At 38.3% G+C, this 17293-nt stretch overlaps 1 protein-coding gene across 32 annotated transcripts in view; it reads left to right on the forward strand.

Moving 5' to 3' along the window:
- EIF4G3 (eukaryotic translation initiation factor 4 gamma 3) overlaps positions 1–17293 on the forward strand; it is a 361242-nt gene that overhangs the window by 203663 nt on the left and 140286 nt on the right. For all 32 annotated transcript variants that reach the window (XM_054502694.2, XM_054502727.2, XM_063667500.1 and 29 more), the window contains one exon: positions 2461–2583. In XM_054502694.2, coding sequence (XP_054358669.1) covers positions 2461–2583 — 123 coding nt within the window. The remainder of the gene's footprint in view (positions 1–2460; positions 2584–17293) is intronic.

The following is a 17293-nucleotide window of genomic DNA, read 5'->3' on the forward strand; positions in this document are numbered from 1 at the left end:
TCTTTATATTCAAGAGAAACTCCCACATTCACACGGGTAAGATAGGTGGGGTGATTTATAGCAATACTCTTGAATTACTGTAACTTAATACAAATTAATGAGGTTCAGGCTGGGTACAGTGGTTCACACCTGTAACCCCAGCACTTTGGAGGCCGAGATGGGTAGATCACTTGAGGTAAGGAGTTCGAGACCTGGCCATCATGGCGAAAACCCATCTCTACTAAAAATACAAAAATTAGCTGGGTGTGGAGGCTCGCACCTATAATTCCAGCTACTCGGGAGGCTGAGGTGCCAGGATCACTTGAAACTGGGAGGGGGAGGTTGCAGTGAGATCATGCCACTGTACTCCAGCCTGGGCGACAGTGTGGAACTGTACCTCAAGTAAACAAGAAAGTAATAATGAGGTTCAAGACTTTGAGGTTTAAAACTTGTTTTGATTATTAGAAACAAATTACTGGTGCATATATTATAATGAACAGGACATGACAATGTATCATGACACTACAGTCAAGAAACTATATGCTTTGGTAATGTTGGATCAGCATGATAGAAGTTGGACTTGAAGAACACTCTCAGAATGCAGAAAAATTGAATAGAAGAAATGAAACTGGAAGACAGTAGTTACGGATGTTTCTAAAGAAGAAAGTAGAATAAATGAATTAAAGCTATACTTAAAACTGTATTAGAAATAATTTTCCATACCTAAACAATAGCTGGCATTAGAAGTCTTAATTGAAGGACTCCCCTAAAAGCGTCCAGATCCAGGTAGTTTCATTAGTGAATTCCTTGAAATTCTCAAGAAGTATGGACGGCCTTGATTAAGGTATGGTGGTAATAAACAACAGCGGGTCTTTTATATCTTAGCACTCTCCTAGAATAGAATGCCTAGTTGCAGACACTTACCACCTTTACAGCACCAGTTCAACTGACATCTTTAAGCATAGGGTAGCCTTTAAAAAAATTAAAATAAGACCATACACACTTTGTGCTTACTGCATTTTTTCACCTACCAGCACATCTTAATGATTATTCTGTGTCAGTTCATGTAGATCTGCCTCATTCTTTTTTTTTTTTTTTTTTTTGAGACAAAGTCTCGCTCTTTTCCCCCAGGCTGGAGTGCAGTGGCGTGATCTCGGCTCACTGCAACCTCCGCTTCCTGGGTTCAAGCGATTCTCCTGCCTCAACCTCCCGAGTAGCTGGGATTACAGGCGCCTGCCACCGCACTCAGCTAATTTTTGTATTTTTAGTAGAGACAGGGTTTCACCATGTTGGCCAGGCTGGTCTCAAACTCCTGACCTCAGGTCATCTGCCCACCTCCGCCTCCCAAAGTGGTGGGATTACGGGCATGAGCCACTGCGCCCGGCCAGATCTGCCTCATTCTTTTTACTGGCTGTTAAGTATTTAATTGTAAAGACGTAAGATAATTTTTTTTTTTTTTTAAACGGAGTCTTGGCCTGTCGCCCAGGCTGGAGTGCAGTGGCGCGATCTTGGCTCACTGCAACCTCCGCCTCTCAGGTTCAAGCGATTCTCCTGCCTCAGCGTCCTGAGTAGCTGAGACTTACAGGCATGTGCCACCACGCCCGGCTAATTTTTTGTATTGTTAGTAGAGACGGAGTTTCATCGTGTTAGCCAGGCTGGTCTCGATCTCCTGACCTTATGATCCGCCTGCCTCAGCCTCCCAAAGTACTGGAATTACAGGAGTGAGCCACCACGTCTGGCCGACGTATGATAATTTTTGAGCTATTCTGTTCTCGATCAACCTTTTTCCAGTCTTTGCTGGAAAAGGCATGATTGCAGTAGCATTATTACATATGTATATAAGGTTGTTTTCAGGATAAATTATTCCTAACTCGTAGGGTATTTATATTTTTTATTTTGGTAAAGAACTTCAGAGAATCATTTACAGCATTTAAAACTTTATTCTAGGCCAGGTGCCGTGGTTCACCTAGCACGGGAGGCTGAGGCACAAGAATCGCTTGAACCTGAGTGGGGGAGGTTGCAGTGAGCCGAGATTGCGCCACTGCACTCCAGCCTGGGTGATAGAGCTAGACTGTCTCCAAAAAAAAAAAAAAAAAAAAAGAAAAGAAAAACGAACTTTTATCTATGCAGTAACTTTCATATATTAAAAGTATTTTATGAAACTTGTATGTTAAATATGGTAAATAAAATCAGTCTGACAGGTTCTTACAAAACAAGTATAAATATTAATAGTTTGCCTTTTTGACCTAGAAATCCAGCCAACTAGGTTCCATTTTAGCTTGTTATTCTAATTAGTTCATGTCAGAGCTAATGGCCTACATTTATCTGATGGATCTGTGATTGAAATAAAGTCAAATGTGGTGATTATCACCTTTGATATTTGACAGGTTTCCCAGTTTGCACCTTTAACTCACTTATATGCCTATAAATTTGCTACACAGACACACATCTGTACATATGCCATTTTATTTAACCTTATAGATAAGAATTCGGGATCCAAACCAGGGAGGTAAAGACATAACAGAGGAGATTATGTCTGGAGGTGGCAGCAGAAATCCTACTCCACCCATAGGAAGACCCACGTCCACACCTACTCCTCCTCAGGTAAGACAGAGTGAGCTGTAATGGATGGCACTATTTGTTCACTAACCTCTACTGAACTCTTCTTTCTTGTATAGCCACTTTCTGTACTTTTCATTTCCATCAGTTGTCTCGCAGCCTCAAATATCTAAATGGTATTTAAACAGACATGTTTTTTCTCTTTGCAAATTATAATATTTTTAAATTTTTATTGGTAATATATTTATGTATTGTTTTCACAATCAGAGCACAGGTGAGGTGCTGCCACTCTTCTTAATGAACTATCGCATGATGCCAAAAGGAGCTGCATTCTTGTAGAAACCTCATCATTAAATGAGTATTTCACATTTCACATGGAACCTTAGGATTTAAGTGCTGCACCCTTTGTTAATGCAAACATTAAGGTTGAGAATTTAACATTTTTACCAAACAGTGTTGCTTGAGATGATTGCCTGTGTTATTGAGAGCATATTAGGATGTATAACAGGTATACTTCTTACCTTTTAGAACTACATAAATGGGCTTCTTGAGTGCAGTGTCTTCTTTAATTACAGTCATCCCTTGATATCTACAGGTGATTTGTTCAAAGATGCCCCCTCCCCAGTACCAAAATTCGTGGTTGTTCATTATGTAAAATGGCGTAGTATTTGCATATAAACAGTGCACATCCTCCCATATACTTTAAATAATCTCTAAATTACTTATAATATCTAATACAGTGTAAGTAGTTGTCATACTGTATTATTTTAAAATTTCTATTATGTTTTTATTTAAAAATTTTTTTTCCTAAATATTTTTTATCCACAGTTGGTTGAATCTGTGAATGTGGAACTTATTAATAAATTGTCAGTTAGGCACCTTTTTCTTTCTGGTGAAGAATGTGGTTATCATAATCTCCTAAGATTTTACTTTCCTGTTTTTAGAAATCAAGATATTGTAGAAGGAACTGGAGTTTAGTAAACTATAATAGAGATTAGAATTCCGCAAATCTGACAAGATTTATATTTCAAGGCCAGGCGCGTTGGCTCACGCCTGTAGTCCCACCACTTTGGGAGGCTGAGGCGGGCCAAATCACCTGAGGTCTGGAGTTCGAGACCAGTCTGGCCAACATGGTGAAACCCCATCTGTACTAAAAATACAAAAATTAGCTGGGCGTGGTGGCACTTGCCTGTAATCCCAGTTACTCAGGAAGCTGAAACAGGAGAATCGTTTGAACCCAGGAGGCGGAGGCTGTGGTGAGCCGAGATTATGCTACTGTACTCCCCAGCCTGGGCAATAGAGAGAGATTCTGTCTTAAAAACAAAACAAAACAAAAAAAACCAAAAACCAAAGATTTGTATTTCATTCCTCCTGTGTCACTTTACATTTTGATAAATGATATAGAGACACGTGGTTTTCAGATCTTAAAAATTATCTAAAGTGAAGCCAATTGCAGGTGCATTGGCACATGCCAATAGTCCCAGCTATGTGGGAGGCTAAACAGGAGGATCCCTTGATTCCAGCTTGGGCAACATAGCAAGATGCTGTCCCTTAAAAAAAATTGTCTAAAGTGAAAGCCTAGTGTCTAGAAACAGATAAAAAGAAAGCTATTAAGGAGTAGGGGGCTGCTCTCTTCCTCTTTTATGCCTGGATGGTAAAGGGGTTCCTTGGAGCCCAGTTTACAAACAAGTGATACGGATGATCGCATAGAAAGCATTTCAGAATGATAGACTATTGACTTCATTTTAGTAGTACAGACAAAAATAAAAAGTTCATAAAAATTTTCTTAAATATCAAAATCACAAACAGCTGGCTGAGTTTAGAGCCCCTTGGAAATCTGTGAATTTGAGAGAGACTTAATTTTGGTCCTTTGTTGTAATGATATGTTTTCTCTTTGAAATGATGGTATCTGGCTGACATTTATCTCAGTCTTTCATTATCCAGATGAGTATATATGTCCATCTGGACATGTGTGTTGTAAGGTCATGTTAATAATTCTTCATCATTCCTCATTATTCCCCTAGGAACATTCCAATTTTGGAATGATTAAGCAGGTCTTATATTTAGTCTCTTCCCTGGAAGTGAGCATGGGATAAGCAAAATTTTCAAATTGAAGTAATCTATATATGTGCTCTGTTAGGTGGGGGTACACTATAGCAAAACTGAGATTAGTTGATCAGTGCAGTCAAATTTTAGTCTGTATTTTCAAACATTAAAATGTTACTTCTGTCAAACCAGATAAAGGATAGACAATCCTTTGTTGATTTCTGTTTAAATTCTCAATTTGGACATGTATGTGTCTTTTTGCACTTAAATGCCCTGTGGGGTGTGATTGGTTTTCTTTAATCTTCCAATCTTGGTTCCCACCCTCTTCTGGTATCCCTCTATGTTTAGCTACAGACATCTTTTTGTTCTCTGTCTTTCCCCAGACTGTGGTTCTGAATATGAGTGTATATTTCTCTATAATCATAAAGCACATTGAATCTACACTTTCAGCAGATGAAGGCCATCAATCAATAGTTGAAATGTTGGTAGTTCTTTTTGAGAAGTGTGACATCAGTTATAAAGCATAAGTTTATTAGGTGAATTTCATGCTTTTAAATCCAAATGCATGAAATTCATGGAATGAATGAATAGCTTTTTAACAGAGACATGTGTACTAGAGATATTTCATTTTCCTCCTAAGAACAGCAGCACAAGCATAATGATGACAACTGACATTTGACCTCATTTTCTGGAGCATCATAGAAAGGATGCAGTGGCTCACACCTGTAATCCTAGCACTTTGGGAGGCTGAGGCGGGCAGATCACTTGAGGTCAGAAGTTCGAAACCGCCCTAGCCAACATGGTGAAACCTTTTCTCTGCTAAAAATACAAAAAAACTAGCCAGGCGTGGTGGCAGGCACCTGTAATCCCAGCTACTCGGGAGGCTGAGGCAGGAGAATCACTTGAACCCGGGAGGCAGAGGTTGCAGTGAGCCGAGAGCACCACTGCATTCCAGCCTGGGCAACAGAGAGAGACTCTGTCTCAAAAAAAAAAAAAAAAAAAAAAATGACCCATTGTTTCAAAAGAAGCTAGAAATCTTTAGTTATGTGTAAAAAAGCTGCAAGTTATAAATATTGGCAACTAATTTGCTTAACAAAATAGCACTCTTCCAGCCAAAGAAAACTCATTAGATTTAACTTCAGTTTTACTAGTTTTCAATTTTGACATCAATCCAGATAGATACAGAATCATGTCTGGTTAGAAGACTACAGATGAGACAGCCCTCTGCATCAGAATTTAGGATTCAACAGTAAATACTGTAGTACTGGCCTTAAAGTACCTGCTTTGAGTTAGACATAATTGCTTATGCTGTGGATAGCCAAGCCTTTCCCTATCACCGAGGGAAGTCCCAGTCTCTGTAAAGGGAAACAGAAGACCTGTTACTAAGATCTGACTGGTGAAGAGTTAACCAAGTGGGGCAGAATTGTAGCAGAGATATCAGAGACCCATTAATGGTGGTGGTACATGTAAAATAGAACAGGGAAGAGGTTTAAAACTTTGACTTGGAATCAGACATAACTGGGTTTCATGTGTCAGTTCCACTGCTTAGCTTTGTAACTTTAGCCCAATTACTTTATCCCAGGGCATTACTTTCTACATTTAAAAAGTAAAACCTATCACACAGAGAGGATTAAATGAGACAAAATACTTAAAAATTGTTTAAGTTCAGTGCCTGGTGCGCAATGAATATTCAGCAAATATCTATTATTAAAATTACAATTACTATTATTTCAGGAGGCACAGAGAATGACTGGAAGAATGTGGGAAGGCTATACCACAGAGACGCCATTTGATCTAACTTTCATGGGTATTCATAAAATGAAAGGGGAAGGGGTATTGAGGCAGAGGAGCAGCATGTGCAAAAATGGGAAATTAGATGAAGGGAGGCTATTGTTATCATATTTCAGGTGAGAAATTCATTGAAGGAGAGGAAGCCAGTTGGAGAGATGTTTAGCAATTAGTTACTAACTAGATAAGGACTCTAAAAAGGATGACCATATAATTTACCATCTAAACTGGGGTGACTGTGGAAATGAATGGCGATGCTATTGTTAATGCCAGCACAGCAGGCGTAATCAGTACTGCACATGTAAATGGGGATGCAAGTTTTCTCCAGATGTAAGGGAGAGAGAGAGTCAGGGATGCCTCTTCATGTTTAAAAATACCTCTTTTGTAGTGAAACATAATGTTGAGTATACATGGGGAAGTTTAAAGAGCGGGGTATAATGAGTTTGCTTTTGGCAAGCGGTCAAGCCATTGTGATTTTTATCTAATTTGGTCTTGAGGTCCTCTGTCAAGAGTGGCCATAAACCAGGATAGCCACTCTCTAAGAGAGCCCTGACCAGGGAAAAGTTACTTTTGGGTGTGTTTGTCAGGTGAGACATAAAGAGGAAGTGAAACCAAAATGCATGAAACAGAAAAAAATTTACTACTTCCTAATCCCAGAGAAGTTAGCAGTGCTGATGGGAGGCTGATAGGGGAGCTCTGAAGACAGCAGGGAACTCACCCAGCAGGTGGAGAGAGAGAGAAAGACGACTTGTGGGACTGTCCCTTTATTAAGGTCCATGTCCTCCCTTAGGCTTCCCCACTGGAGTTACGGATTTGCTAGTTTGAAGAAAACACTTTCAAAGGGTGAACTTACTTACATGACTCTGGTGTTAACCATTAGGTTTTATCATGGTCAGCAGCTATGGGATATGTTGTGTTTTGGGTCAGTGAGACGAGGAACAAACCGCCTCTTTCACAAGCAACTACACAGGAAGGAAATATTTGAACTAGGCCAAAGGTGAAAGGGTTTCAGAAACATATGCCAGGCCTAAAAGTGGATGCTGAGGGTGCAATTATATTAAATTTGTGACACAAGCTATGAGTTAATTGAGGGAAACTGCATTGGGTTTCTGTGAGGAGAATGGAGAGGAGAAACAAATTTTTGCTGCTGCTGTTTTTACCCTAATGAGAAGTAGACAGAATTTGAAACTGTTCTTCATAAGTCTTAAAATTTTCTATAGGTTAACTAGTAGAGATTTTATATCTCCCATATTTAGGAAATATGCATATGTGTATATACATGTTCCCATACAGAGGATCACAGTGCATAGATGGAGGTGCATGGCTGGGTATCATGGCTCACTAGAACACTTACCGCTGGTTTTCACTGTGTTACTTTGATTTATGACCTTGGGTCAGAACATTAAGTTCTTAAAACCCCTATTTTTTCATCTGTAAAATGAGGAATTGTACAAAATAATCTGAGAGTTCCCTTTTAGTTCTTACCTATTAAAGTGGGAAAGAAGGAAGAATTTTGTTACTCGCTCAGTATCAAATCTATCAACTCCTGATGATGACATTAAGGCATAAGGAATATCCCTGTATTTAGAAATATGCTAGCTATTATACCTAATAGTCTTCATTGAAACCCTGTAGGGTAAAAATAAATACATGATGCCATGTCAAGATTGTCTACTTCCAAATAGGATGAGTGCTGGATCAAAAATCACTTAATTTTTTTTTTTTTAATATTTGAGATGGAGTCTCACTCACTCTGTCACCCAGGCTAGAGTGCAAGTGCAGTGGCACAATCTCGGCTCACTGCAACCTTTGCCTCTTGAGTAGCTGGAATTACAGGCATGTGCCACCACGCCAGCTAATTTTTGTATTTTTAGTAGAGACAGGGTTTCATTGTGTTGACCCAGGCTGGTCTCGAACACCTAACCTCAAGTGATCTGGTTGCCTCAGCCTCCCAAAGCTCTGGGATTACCGGCATGAGCCACCATACCCGGCCGAAGATCACTTAATTTTTAAAAATGAATTATGTACCTTTCTTCCTTGATATACTCTTTTTCCCCCCTGCTTCTAGAATTATTATTGTAATGAAACACAGTTGTAACATGGTAGAGAGTCCTATGCTATGGGGCTTTGGGGTAGGAAATTATGGATTGATAGCATATCTTAGGAAAGATACAATGTCTCCTACCATTTGGGAAAATTACTGAAGTCAGCAGGTTATTCAGTCTTTTGTTGAGCTGCTTATGAAATTGATAACCTGCAAACCTTAAATTCCATGACCATTTTTTAATTACAGTTGACCCTTGAACAAAATGGGTTCATTTATATGATAATTTTTTTTCAGTAAATACATTGGAAAATTTTTTGGACATTGTGATAACTTGAAAACTCCCAGATGACATATTGCCTAAAATTATCAAAAAAAGAAAAATTTAGGTATGTCATGAATACATAAAATATATGTAGATACTAGTCTGTGTTTTCATTTAGTGCCATAAAATATATACAAATCTATTATAAAAGTTAAAATTTATCAAAACTTAAATACACAAATACAGACCGTATATGATGCCATTCGCAGTTGAGAGAAGTGTCAACAGACACAAATATGCAATCTGGACATGGTGGTGCACGCCTGTAATCCCAGCACTTTGGAAAACTGAGGTGGAAGGGTTGCTTCAGCCCAGGAGTATGAGACCAGCCTGGGCAGCATAGCAAGACCTTGTCTCTCAAAAAAAAAAAAAAAAAAAACCTAAAAGAGGCAATATTACATCCTAACCTCATAAAATTAACTGTAGTACATACTGTACTAATGTAATTTTATAGCCACCTCCTGTTGCTATTTTAGTAAGCTCAAGTGTTGAGAGTATCTGCTTAAAATACCCTGTGACACTAATCATCTCCAGATGAGCAGTTCATCTCTCCTGTAAATTGTGCCTCATAGTAAAAAGTAATCTCTCTTTGTTGTTGCATATTTTTTCATCGTGTTTGGTGCATTGCCATAAACCTTGAATAACACCATGGGACCCATAGAGAGTGCCAGCAGCGATGCTGGCAGTACTTCCAAGAAGCAGAGAAAAGTGCTAACATTACAAGAAAAAGTTGAATTGCTTGATATCTACTATAGATTGAGATCTGCAGCTGTGGTTGACCACCATTTTAGACAGATGATTTATTTTATAAACAGATGATGTAAACTTATGATACTGATAAATACAGCATAGTATTGGAAATGTATTTTCTCTTCCTGATGGTTTTCTTAAACACATTTTCTTCTAGCTTACATTATTGTAAGAATATAGTATATAATATATAAAACATACATACTGAGAAAAAAATATGTTTTATCGGTAATTTCAGTCAACAGTAGGCTGTTACCAGTTAAGTTTTTGGGGAGTCAAAAGTTATACACAGATTTTCAACTGTGTGGGGTCAGTTCCTCTAGCTCCTGAATTGTTCAAGGGCCAACTGTAGTTCATTTCATGGTTTAGCAGTAATAGTTTCCTAGAATTGGGTCTATAGCTTCGGTTATGATATTCATGTTATATGTTGATATGTGCAGTAAATAGTTACATTCCTGCATGAAGAATTTGAAAGTGATACCTAGTATAATGTAAACAAATCCAATCTTTTAAAATTTCATTTTGTCATCTCAGTCATAGGCGCTGATAAATTAATAGCATTCTGTACCTTAAAGCATACGGATATGGTTTTTGTTTTAGTGGTGACTACAATAAAAATAGTGGTTACTAAATTAAATTATATTGTTCTTTATCTTTAATGAAATAACTTATCATTAGTAACCTCCCTTGACTTAAATGGTTCTTTTCAATAATATGTAAAGCCTTGTAGACTTTAAATAGGTATCTAAACTGGGGTGGATTCTCTCAAAAGTTTTTAAATGGGACATTTGAAAAGTGTCCTATTCTCTGTTCATCATGATGAGCAGAGATCCTTGCTTTGTTATGCTGTTTCATAGTTTAAAATGAATTTGTATACAGTATATGGTTTGATAGAGGAAATAAGACCTAGTGTTTGGTAGATCAGTAGGGTGACTATAGTTTACAATAATCCATTGTACATTTTGAAGTAGCTAGAAGAGGAGAATTCAAATGCTCCTAGCATAAAGAAAAGACAAATATTTATCTTTGAATTATATGAATGTGTTAAATTTTTATGTGTACACTGAAACTGTGTACATCTGTTACGCAGTAATAAAAATTATTATTATTATTTTTGAGACGGAGTCTTGCTCTGTCACCAGGCTGGAGTGCAGTTGTGCAATCTTGGCTCACTGCAACCTCTGCCTCCCTGGTTCAAGCGATTCTCCTGCCTCAGCCTCCCGAGTAGCTGGGATTACAGGCATGCACCGCCATGCCCACCTAATTTTTGTATTTTTAGTAGAGACGGGGTTTCACCGTGTTGGCCAGGATGGTCTTGATCTCCTGACCTCATGATCTGCCCACCTTGGCCTCCCAAAGTGCTGGGATTACAGGCGTGAGCCACCACACCCAGCCAATAAAAATTATTTTTAAGAAATATGCACACAGACCATCAAAGGTTCCTACTCATTGCTTATCTGACAGAATAAAAAACAGTATCCTGTTTAATTTTTGTGTATTCTGTGAAGTTAAGAAGTTTTTGATGTTCACCAGTTATTTGTGGGTGTATGAATTATCTGTTGTACACCTTTCTTTTGGGTGATGATTTTTGTCTGACAGATTTATAAGAGGGCTTTACATGTTAAATAAATCCTTTGACATATGTTAAAATTTTTTTCTTGTTTGATGATTGTGTTTTAGCTTTATTAATCATGCCTTCTGTCATATGGAATTGTTAAATTTTCTGTTTCATTTTTTTTTTGAGACAGGGTCTTGTCTGTTTCCCTGGCTGGAGTGCTGTGACACAGTCCCAGCTCACTGCAGCCTTGACATCCTGGGCTCAAGCAATCCTCCCACCTCCCCCTCAGCCTTCTGAGTAGCTGGGACTACATGCACATGCCACCATGCCTGGCTAATGTTTTTTATTTTCAGTAAAGATGAGGTCTCACTATGTTGCCCAGGCTGGTCTCAAACTCCCGAACTCAAGCGATAATCCTGCCTCAGCCTCCCAGATTTCTGCTATGAGCCACTGCACCAGCTGAATTTTTTTTTTTTTTTTTTTTTTTTTGAGGCAGAGTCTCTGTTGCCCAGGCTAGAGTTCAGTGGCATGATCTCGGCTCACTGCAACCTCCACCTCCTGGGTTCAAGCGATTCTCCTGTCTCAGCCTCCTGAGTAGCTGGGATTACAGGTGCCTGCCACCATGCCCGGCTAATTTTTGTATTTTTGGTAGAGACAGGGTTTCGCCATGTTGGCCAGGCTGGTTTTGAACTCCTGACCTCAGTTAATCTGCCCATCTCAGCCTCCCAAAGTGCTGGGATTACAGGCATGAGCCACCGTGCCCAGCCAGAATTTATTTTTGATATATACACTTATATATCAAAATGCACTTAGGTTAGTTACACATCTTTGCAATTGTGAATTGTACTGCTATAAACATACGTTTGCAAATCTCTTTTTCATATAATGACTTCGTTTCCTTTGTGTGGATACCCAGTAGTGGGGTTGCTGGATCAAATGATAGATCTACTTTTAGCTCTTTAAGGAATCTTTGTACTGTTTTCCATAGAGGTTATGCATTCCCACCAGTTTTACATTCCCACCAGCAGTGTATAAGCATTCCCTTTTCCCCATATCCATGCCAGCATCTATTGTTTTTTGACTTTTTAATAATGGCTGTTCTTGCAGCAGTAAGATGGTATCGCTTTGTGGTTTTAATTTGCATTTCCTTGATCATTAGTGATGTTAAGCATGCTTTCGTGTTGTTTGTAGGCCAATTTATGTATCTTCTTTTGAGAAATGTCTATTCATGTCCTTTGCCCACTTTTTGATGGGATTATTATTATTATTATTATTATTGCTGATTTGTTTGAGTTCCTTGTAGATTTCCTTCATCAGATGTGTAGTTTGCATCTCTATGGGTTGTCTTTTTACTCTATTGTTTCTTTTGCTGTGCAAAAGGTTTTTAGTTTAGTTAGGTTCTATTTATTTATTTGCGTTTTTGTTGCATTTGCTTTGGGGTCTTAGTCATGAATTATTTGCCTGGGCTGATGTCTAGAAGAGTTTTTCCAGTGTTATCTTCTAGAATTTTTACAGTTTCAGGTCTTATATTTAAGTCTTTGATCTATCTTGAGTTGATTTTTGTATAAAGTGAGAAATAGGGATCATTTCATTCTTTTACATGAGGTTTGCAAGTTTTTCCAGCACCATTTGTTAAATAGGGTGTCTATTCCTCAATTTACGTTTTTGTATGCTTTGTTGAAGATCAGTTGGCTGTACTTTCTTGGCTTTATTTCTGGGTTCTGTATTCTGTTCCATTAGTTATGTGCCTACTTTTATACCAGTACCATGCTGTTTTGTTAACTATAACCTTGTATGATTTGAAGTAATTGTGATGCCCCCAGATTTCTCCTTTTTGCCTAGGATTGCTTTGGCTACTTGGGCCCTTTTTTGGTTCCATATGAATTTTAGGATTTTTTTTTCTGATTCTGTGAAACATGTTGGTATTTTGATGAGAATTACATTGAATCTGTAGATTGCTTTTAGTAGTATGGCCATTTTCACAACATTGATTCTTCCAGTCTGTGATTATGGGATGCATTTCCATTTGTTTGTGTCATCTGTGATTTCTTTCAGCAGCGTTTTGTATTTCTCCTTGTAGAGATCTTTCACCTCCTTGGTTAAGTATATTCCTAGGTATTTCATTTTATTTTTGCAGCTGTGGTAAAAGGTATTGAATTCTTGATTTAATTCTCAGCTTGGTCGTTGTTGGTGTATAGCAGTGCTACTGATTTGTGTACATTGATTTTGTAACCTGGGGCTTTACTGAACTCATTTATCAAATCTAGGAGTCTTTTGGAGGAGTCTCTAGGGTTTTCTAGGTATACAATTATATCATCTGCAAACAGCGATAGTTTGACTTCCTCTTTTCCAATTTGGATGCCCTTTATTTCTTTCTCTTACCTAATTGCTCTAGCTAGGACTTCCAAAACTATGTTGAATAGAGGTGGTGAAAGGTAGGCATCCTTGTCTTGTTCCTGTTGTCAGGGAGAATGCTTTCAACTTTTTCACATTCAGTATGATATTGGCTGTGGGTTTGTCATATATGGATTTTACTATTTTGAGGTAAGTCCCTTTTATGCCTCCTTGGTTGAGGATTTTATCATAAAGGGATGCTGGATTTTGTTGAATGCTTTTTCAGCATCTATTGAGATGGTCATATGGTTTTTGTTTATAATTCTTTTTATATGATGTATCACATTTATTGACTTACATATGTTAAACCATCTCTGCATCCTTGAAATAAAACCCACTTGATCATGATAAATTATCTTTTTGATGTGCTGTTGCATTTGGTTAGCTAGTATTTTGTTGACAGTTTTTATATCTGTGTTCATCATGGGAATTGGTCTGTAGTTTTCTTTTTTTGTGTGTTCTTTCCTGGTTTAGGTATCAGGGTGATACTGGCTTCATAGAATGATTTAGGGAGGATTCTCTCTTTCCCAGTCACTTGGAATAGTTTCAGTAGGATTGGTACCAGTTCTTCTTTGAATGTCTGGTAGAATTTAGCCATGAATCCATCTGGTCCCAGGCTTTTTTTGTGTGTTGGAAATTTTAAAATTAGTGATTCAGTCTTGCTGCTTGTTATTGGTCTGTTCAGGGTTTCTCTTTCCTCCTGATTTAATGTAGGAGGGTGGTATGTTTCCAGGAATTTATCCATTTCCTTTAGGTTTTATAGTTTGTATGCATAAAGTTGTTCATAGTAGTCTCTAGTGATGTTTTTTATTTCTCTGGTGTTTGTTGTAATGTCTCCAGTTTCATTTCTAATTGAGCTTATTTGGATCTTCTCTCTTTTCTTGGTTATTCTAGTAAATAGTCTATTTTTTCAGAGAACCAATGTTTTGTTTCATTGATCTTTTGCAATCCTTTTTTTTGTTTGTTTGAATTTCATTTAGTTTTGCTGCAATTTTTGTTATTTCTTTTTTTTTTTTTTGAGACAGAGTCTTGTTTAGTTTGTGCTTGTTCTTGTTTTTCGAATTCCTTGAGGTATGACATTAGGTTGTCAGTTTGCGCTCTTTCAGACTTTTTGATGTAGGCATTTAGTGCTGTAAACTTTGCTCTTGGCACTTCTTTTGCTGTACTCCAGAGGTTTTGATGACTTGTGTCATTATTATCATTTGATTCAGATAATTTTTCCATCTTGATTTCATTATTAACCCAGATGCCATGTAGAAACAGATTATTTAATTTCCATGTATCTGTATAGTTTTGAGGGTTCCTTTTGCCCCCAAGAACTTTAAAAATCATTTTCTTAAGCCCTCTTAAGTCTGCCTTCAAGCTTTTATTTTGAGTGTCCGGGTTTCCTCTCATCATTTCTGACCTTGGCAACCTTTCATTGCTTTCAAGGATGTTCTCTGTTGCAGATGTGTATTGTCTTGTCAGGTCAGGGTTTAAAGAAAAAACAATATTTCATCAATCTCAATGCTGTTAGCCCAAGCATACACCCTCTAGTTTGTTAAATTGTTCTGTTATTATTTACTCCCTTTTGCATCACATATTAAGGTTTCTGAAGGGATTTGAGTTTGTGACCCCTTTGTTATAAATTATTTCAGGGCTAGGCGTGGTGGCTCATGTCTGTAATCCCAGTACTTTGGGAGGCCAAGCTGGGGGGATTGTTTGAGCCCAGCAGTTCAACACTAGCCCTGGCAACATATCGATACCCTGTCTCTGAGGCAGGAGGATTGCTTGAGCCTGGGAGTTTGAGGCTACAGTGAGCTGTGGTCATGCTACTGCACTTCAGCGTGAGTGGCAGAGCGAGACCCTGTCTCAAAAAAATTCAATAAAATAAACCATTTCAACAGGTGTTTAATGTGCTCTCCTTGTTTTTGTTTTTGTTTTTTGTAAATTATACTGTAGTCTACCTAAGTTGCTGAGGTTCTAAGCCTAGGAGTCACCTTTAAATCCTCTTAATTTCACTTTCCACAGTCATTACATCAGCAAGTCCCATTTGACTCATTCCCACCACCTTCACTGCTGTTACTGTAGCCTAAGCCACTTTGCTCTCCCTAGACAACAGGAACTTTCTCACTCATCTCTCTGCTTCTGTCTTGCCTCTCCTCTGTTGATTCTGTAACAACAGCCCAAGTGAGTGATCTTTTTAAAACATAAATCATATCACACCGTTTCCCCACAAAATACTTCCAGTGTCTCTTCACTATTGACTAACTGTCCCTACAGAAACATACAAAAGTCCATATTCATAGAATTTTTGAGGTGTGTATGGGGATTATGGGAACTACAAGATGAGATTTGGGTGGGGACACAGTCAAACCATATTAGTATAGAAAGAATTAGTATAGAAAGAACTGATCTATGTGATTGATGCCTATTGTAGTCCTTACATCCTGTAATTCCTGCATTAGAATTCAGTGGAATTATTGTTACCATTATATTATTGCTGTGGTCATTATTTATTTATTTTTATTGCCTTCGTATTAAAGGAGGTGCTTGTTATGGCATGTCATATATTATTATATTATGAGAACACTTCAGAGCTTCAGGTTAGATACCCAATTTTTGACTTGATCTCTGTACTCAGTTATTTCACAACCTCAAAACTGGAGTTCATGGTTTTCCTCTAATCAAACCCATGTCTTCCAAACCTTATGTCTCCTCCAGTGTTCCCTTTCTCAGACTGGCCTCTATCTCAGAAACCAGAAACCTAATGTTTTTCTTTTTACCCCTCTCTCCTCATAGATACCCTCTCTACCATGTCTTGTCAGTTACCTAATCAAGTCCAGTCAGTTTGCCCCCTACATTTAAGTAAAATTCAGTCACTGCCGCCCATTATTACCACCAAAATTATTTCCCTTGGACTACTGAAGTAACCTTGAAAATTGCATTCTTCTAACTGCTGTTTCCTTGCTCTAGTTCATTCTCCACGCAGTGGTCAGAATTATCTTTATAAAATAATCAGCCAGGTGTGATGGCTCATGCCTGTAATCTCCTGTAATTTTAGGAGGCTGAGGCGGGAGGATTACTTGAGCCCAGGAGTTCAAGACTAGCCCAGGTAAAATACTGGGACCCCATCTCTACAAAAAATAGAAGAAAAAATAGCTGGGTATGTTGGTACACACCTGTGGTCCTAGCTGCTTAGGAGGCTGAGGTGGGAGGAACACTTGAACTCAAGAGGTTGAGGCTGCAGTGAGCTGTGATTGCGCCACTGCACTCCAGCCGAGGTGACAGAGTGAGATCCTGTCTCAAAAAAACAAAAAACCTAAAAAATAAAACATAAATCTGATTATATCATATTGCTGCTTAAAACCTGGCCCTGGCTTCCCTTTGCTATGGGGATAAAGACCAAAACCCTTGGTCTGGCCTGTAAGGCCTGTCTGTCTGTCTGCCTGACTCCTGCCTGCCTCCTGCCTGCCTCATTTCACACCAGATTCCCCTATTCTTTCTGCATCCCTCTTACCTTTTACTTAAGGTAGTTGATCACGGAATACTCTTCCTTTTAGAGTCTTCATACATGTGTTCTCTCTGCATGAGATGCGTCTAACTGCCCGTCCTCCTACATGCCAACATTCACATTGATTTTTTGAAACTCAACCTGAATGTTGCTTACTCAGAATATCTTCCTCACACATGTCACAAAGTCAGAACCCCAGATTATGGGTCATCTTTGTACTCTTAACTTTCCCAGTAAAGCATTTATACCTATAGTGATTAAATGATTAATTTTGTGGTTTATACCATATGTTTCCTTTGATAGAATATAAGATCTGTGAACCCAGGAATTTTGTCTTAGCCATGAGTAGGTTCATAG

Source organism: Pongo pygmaeus, chromosome 1 (genome assembly GCF_028885625.2).
Source record: "Pongo pygmaeus isolate AG05252 chromosome 1, NHGRI_mPonPyg2-v2.0_pri, whole genome shotgun sequence".
Lineage (NCBI taxonomy): Eukaryota > Metazoa > Chordata > Mammalia > Primates > Hominidae > Pongo > Pongo pygmaeus.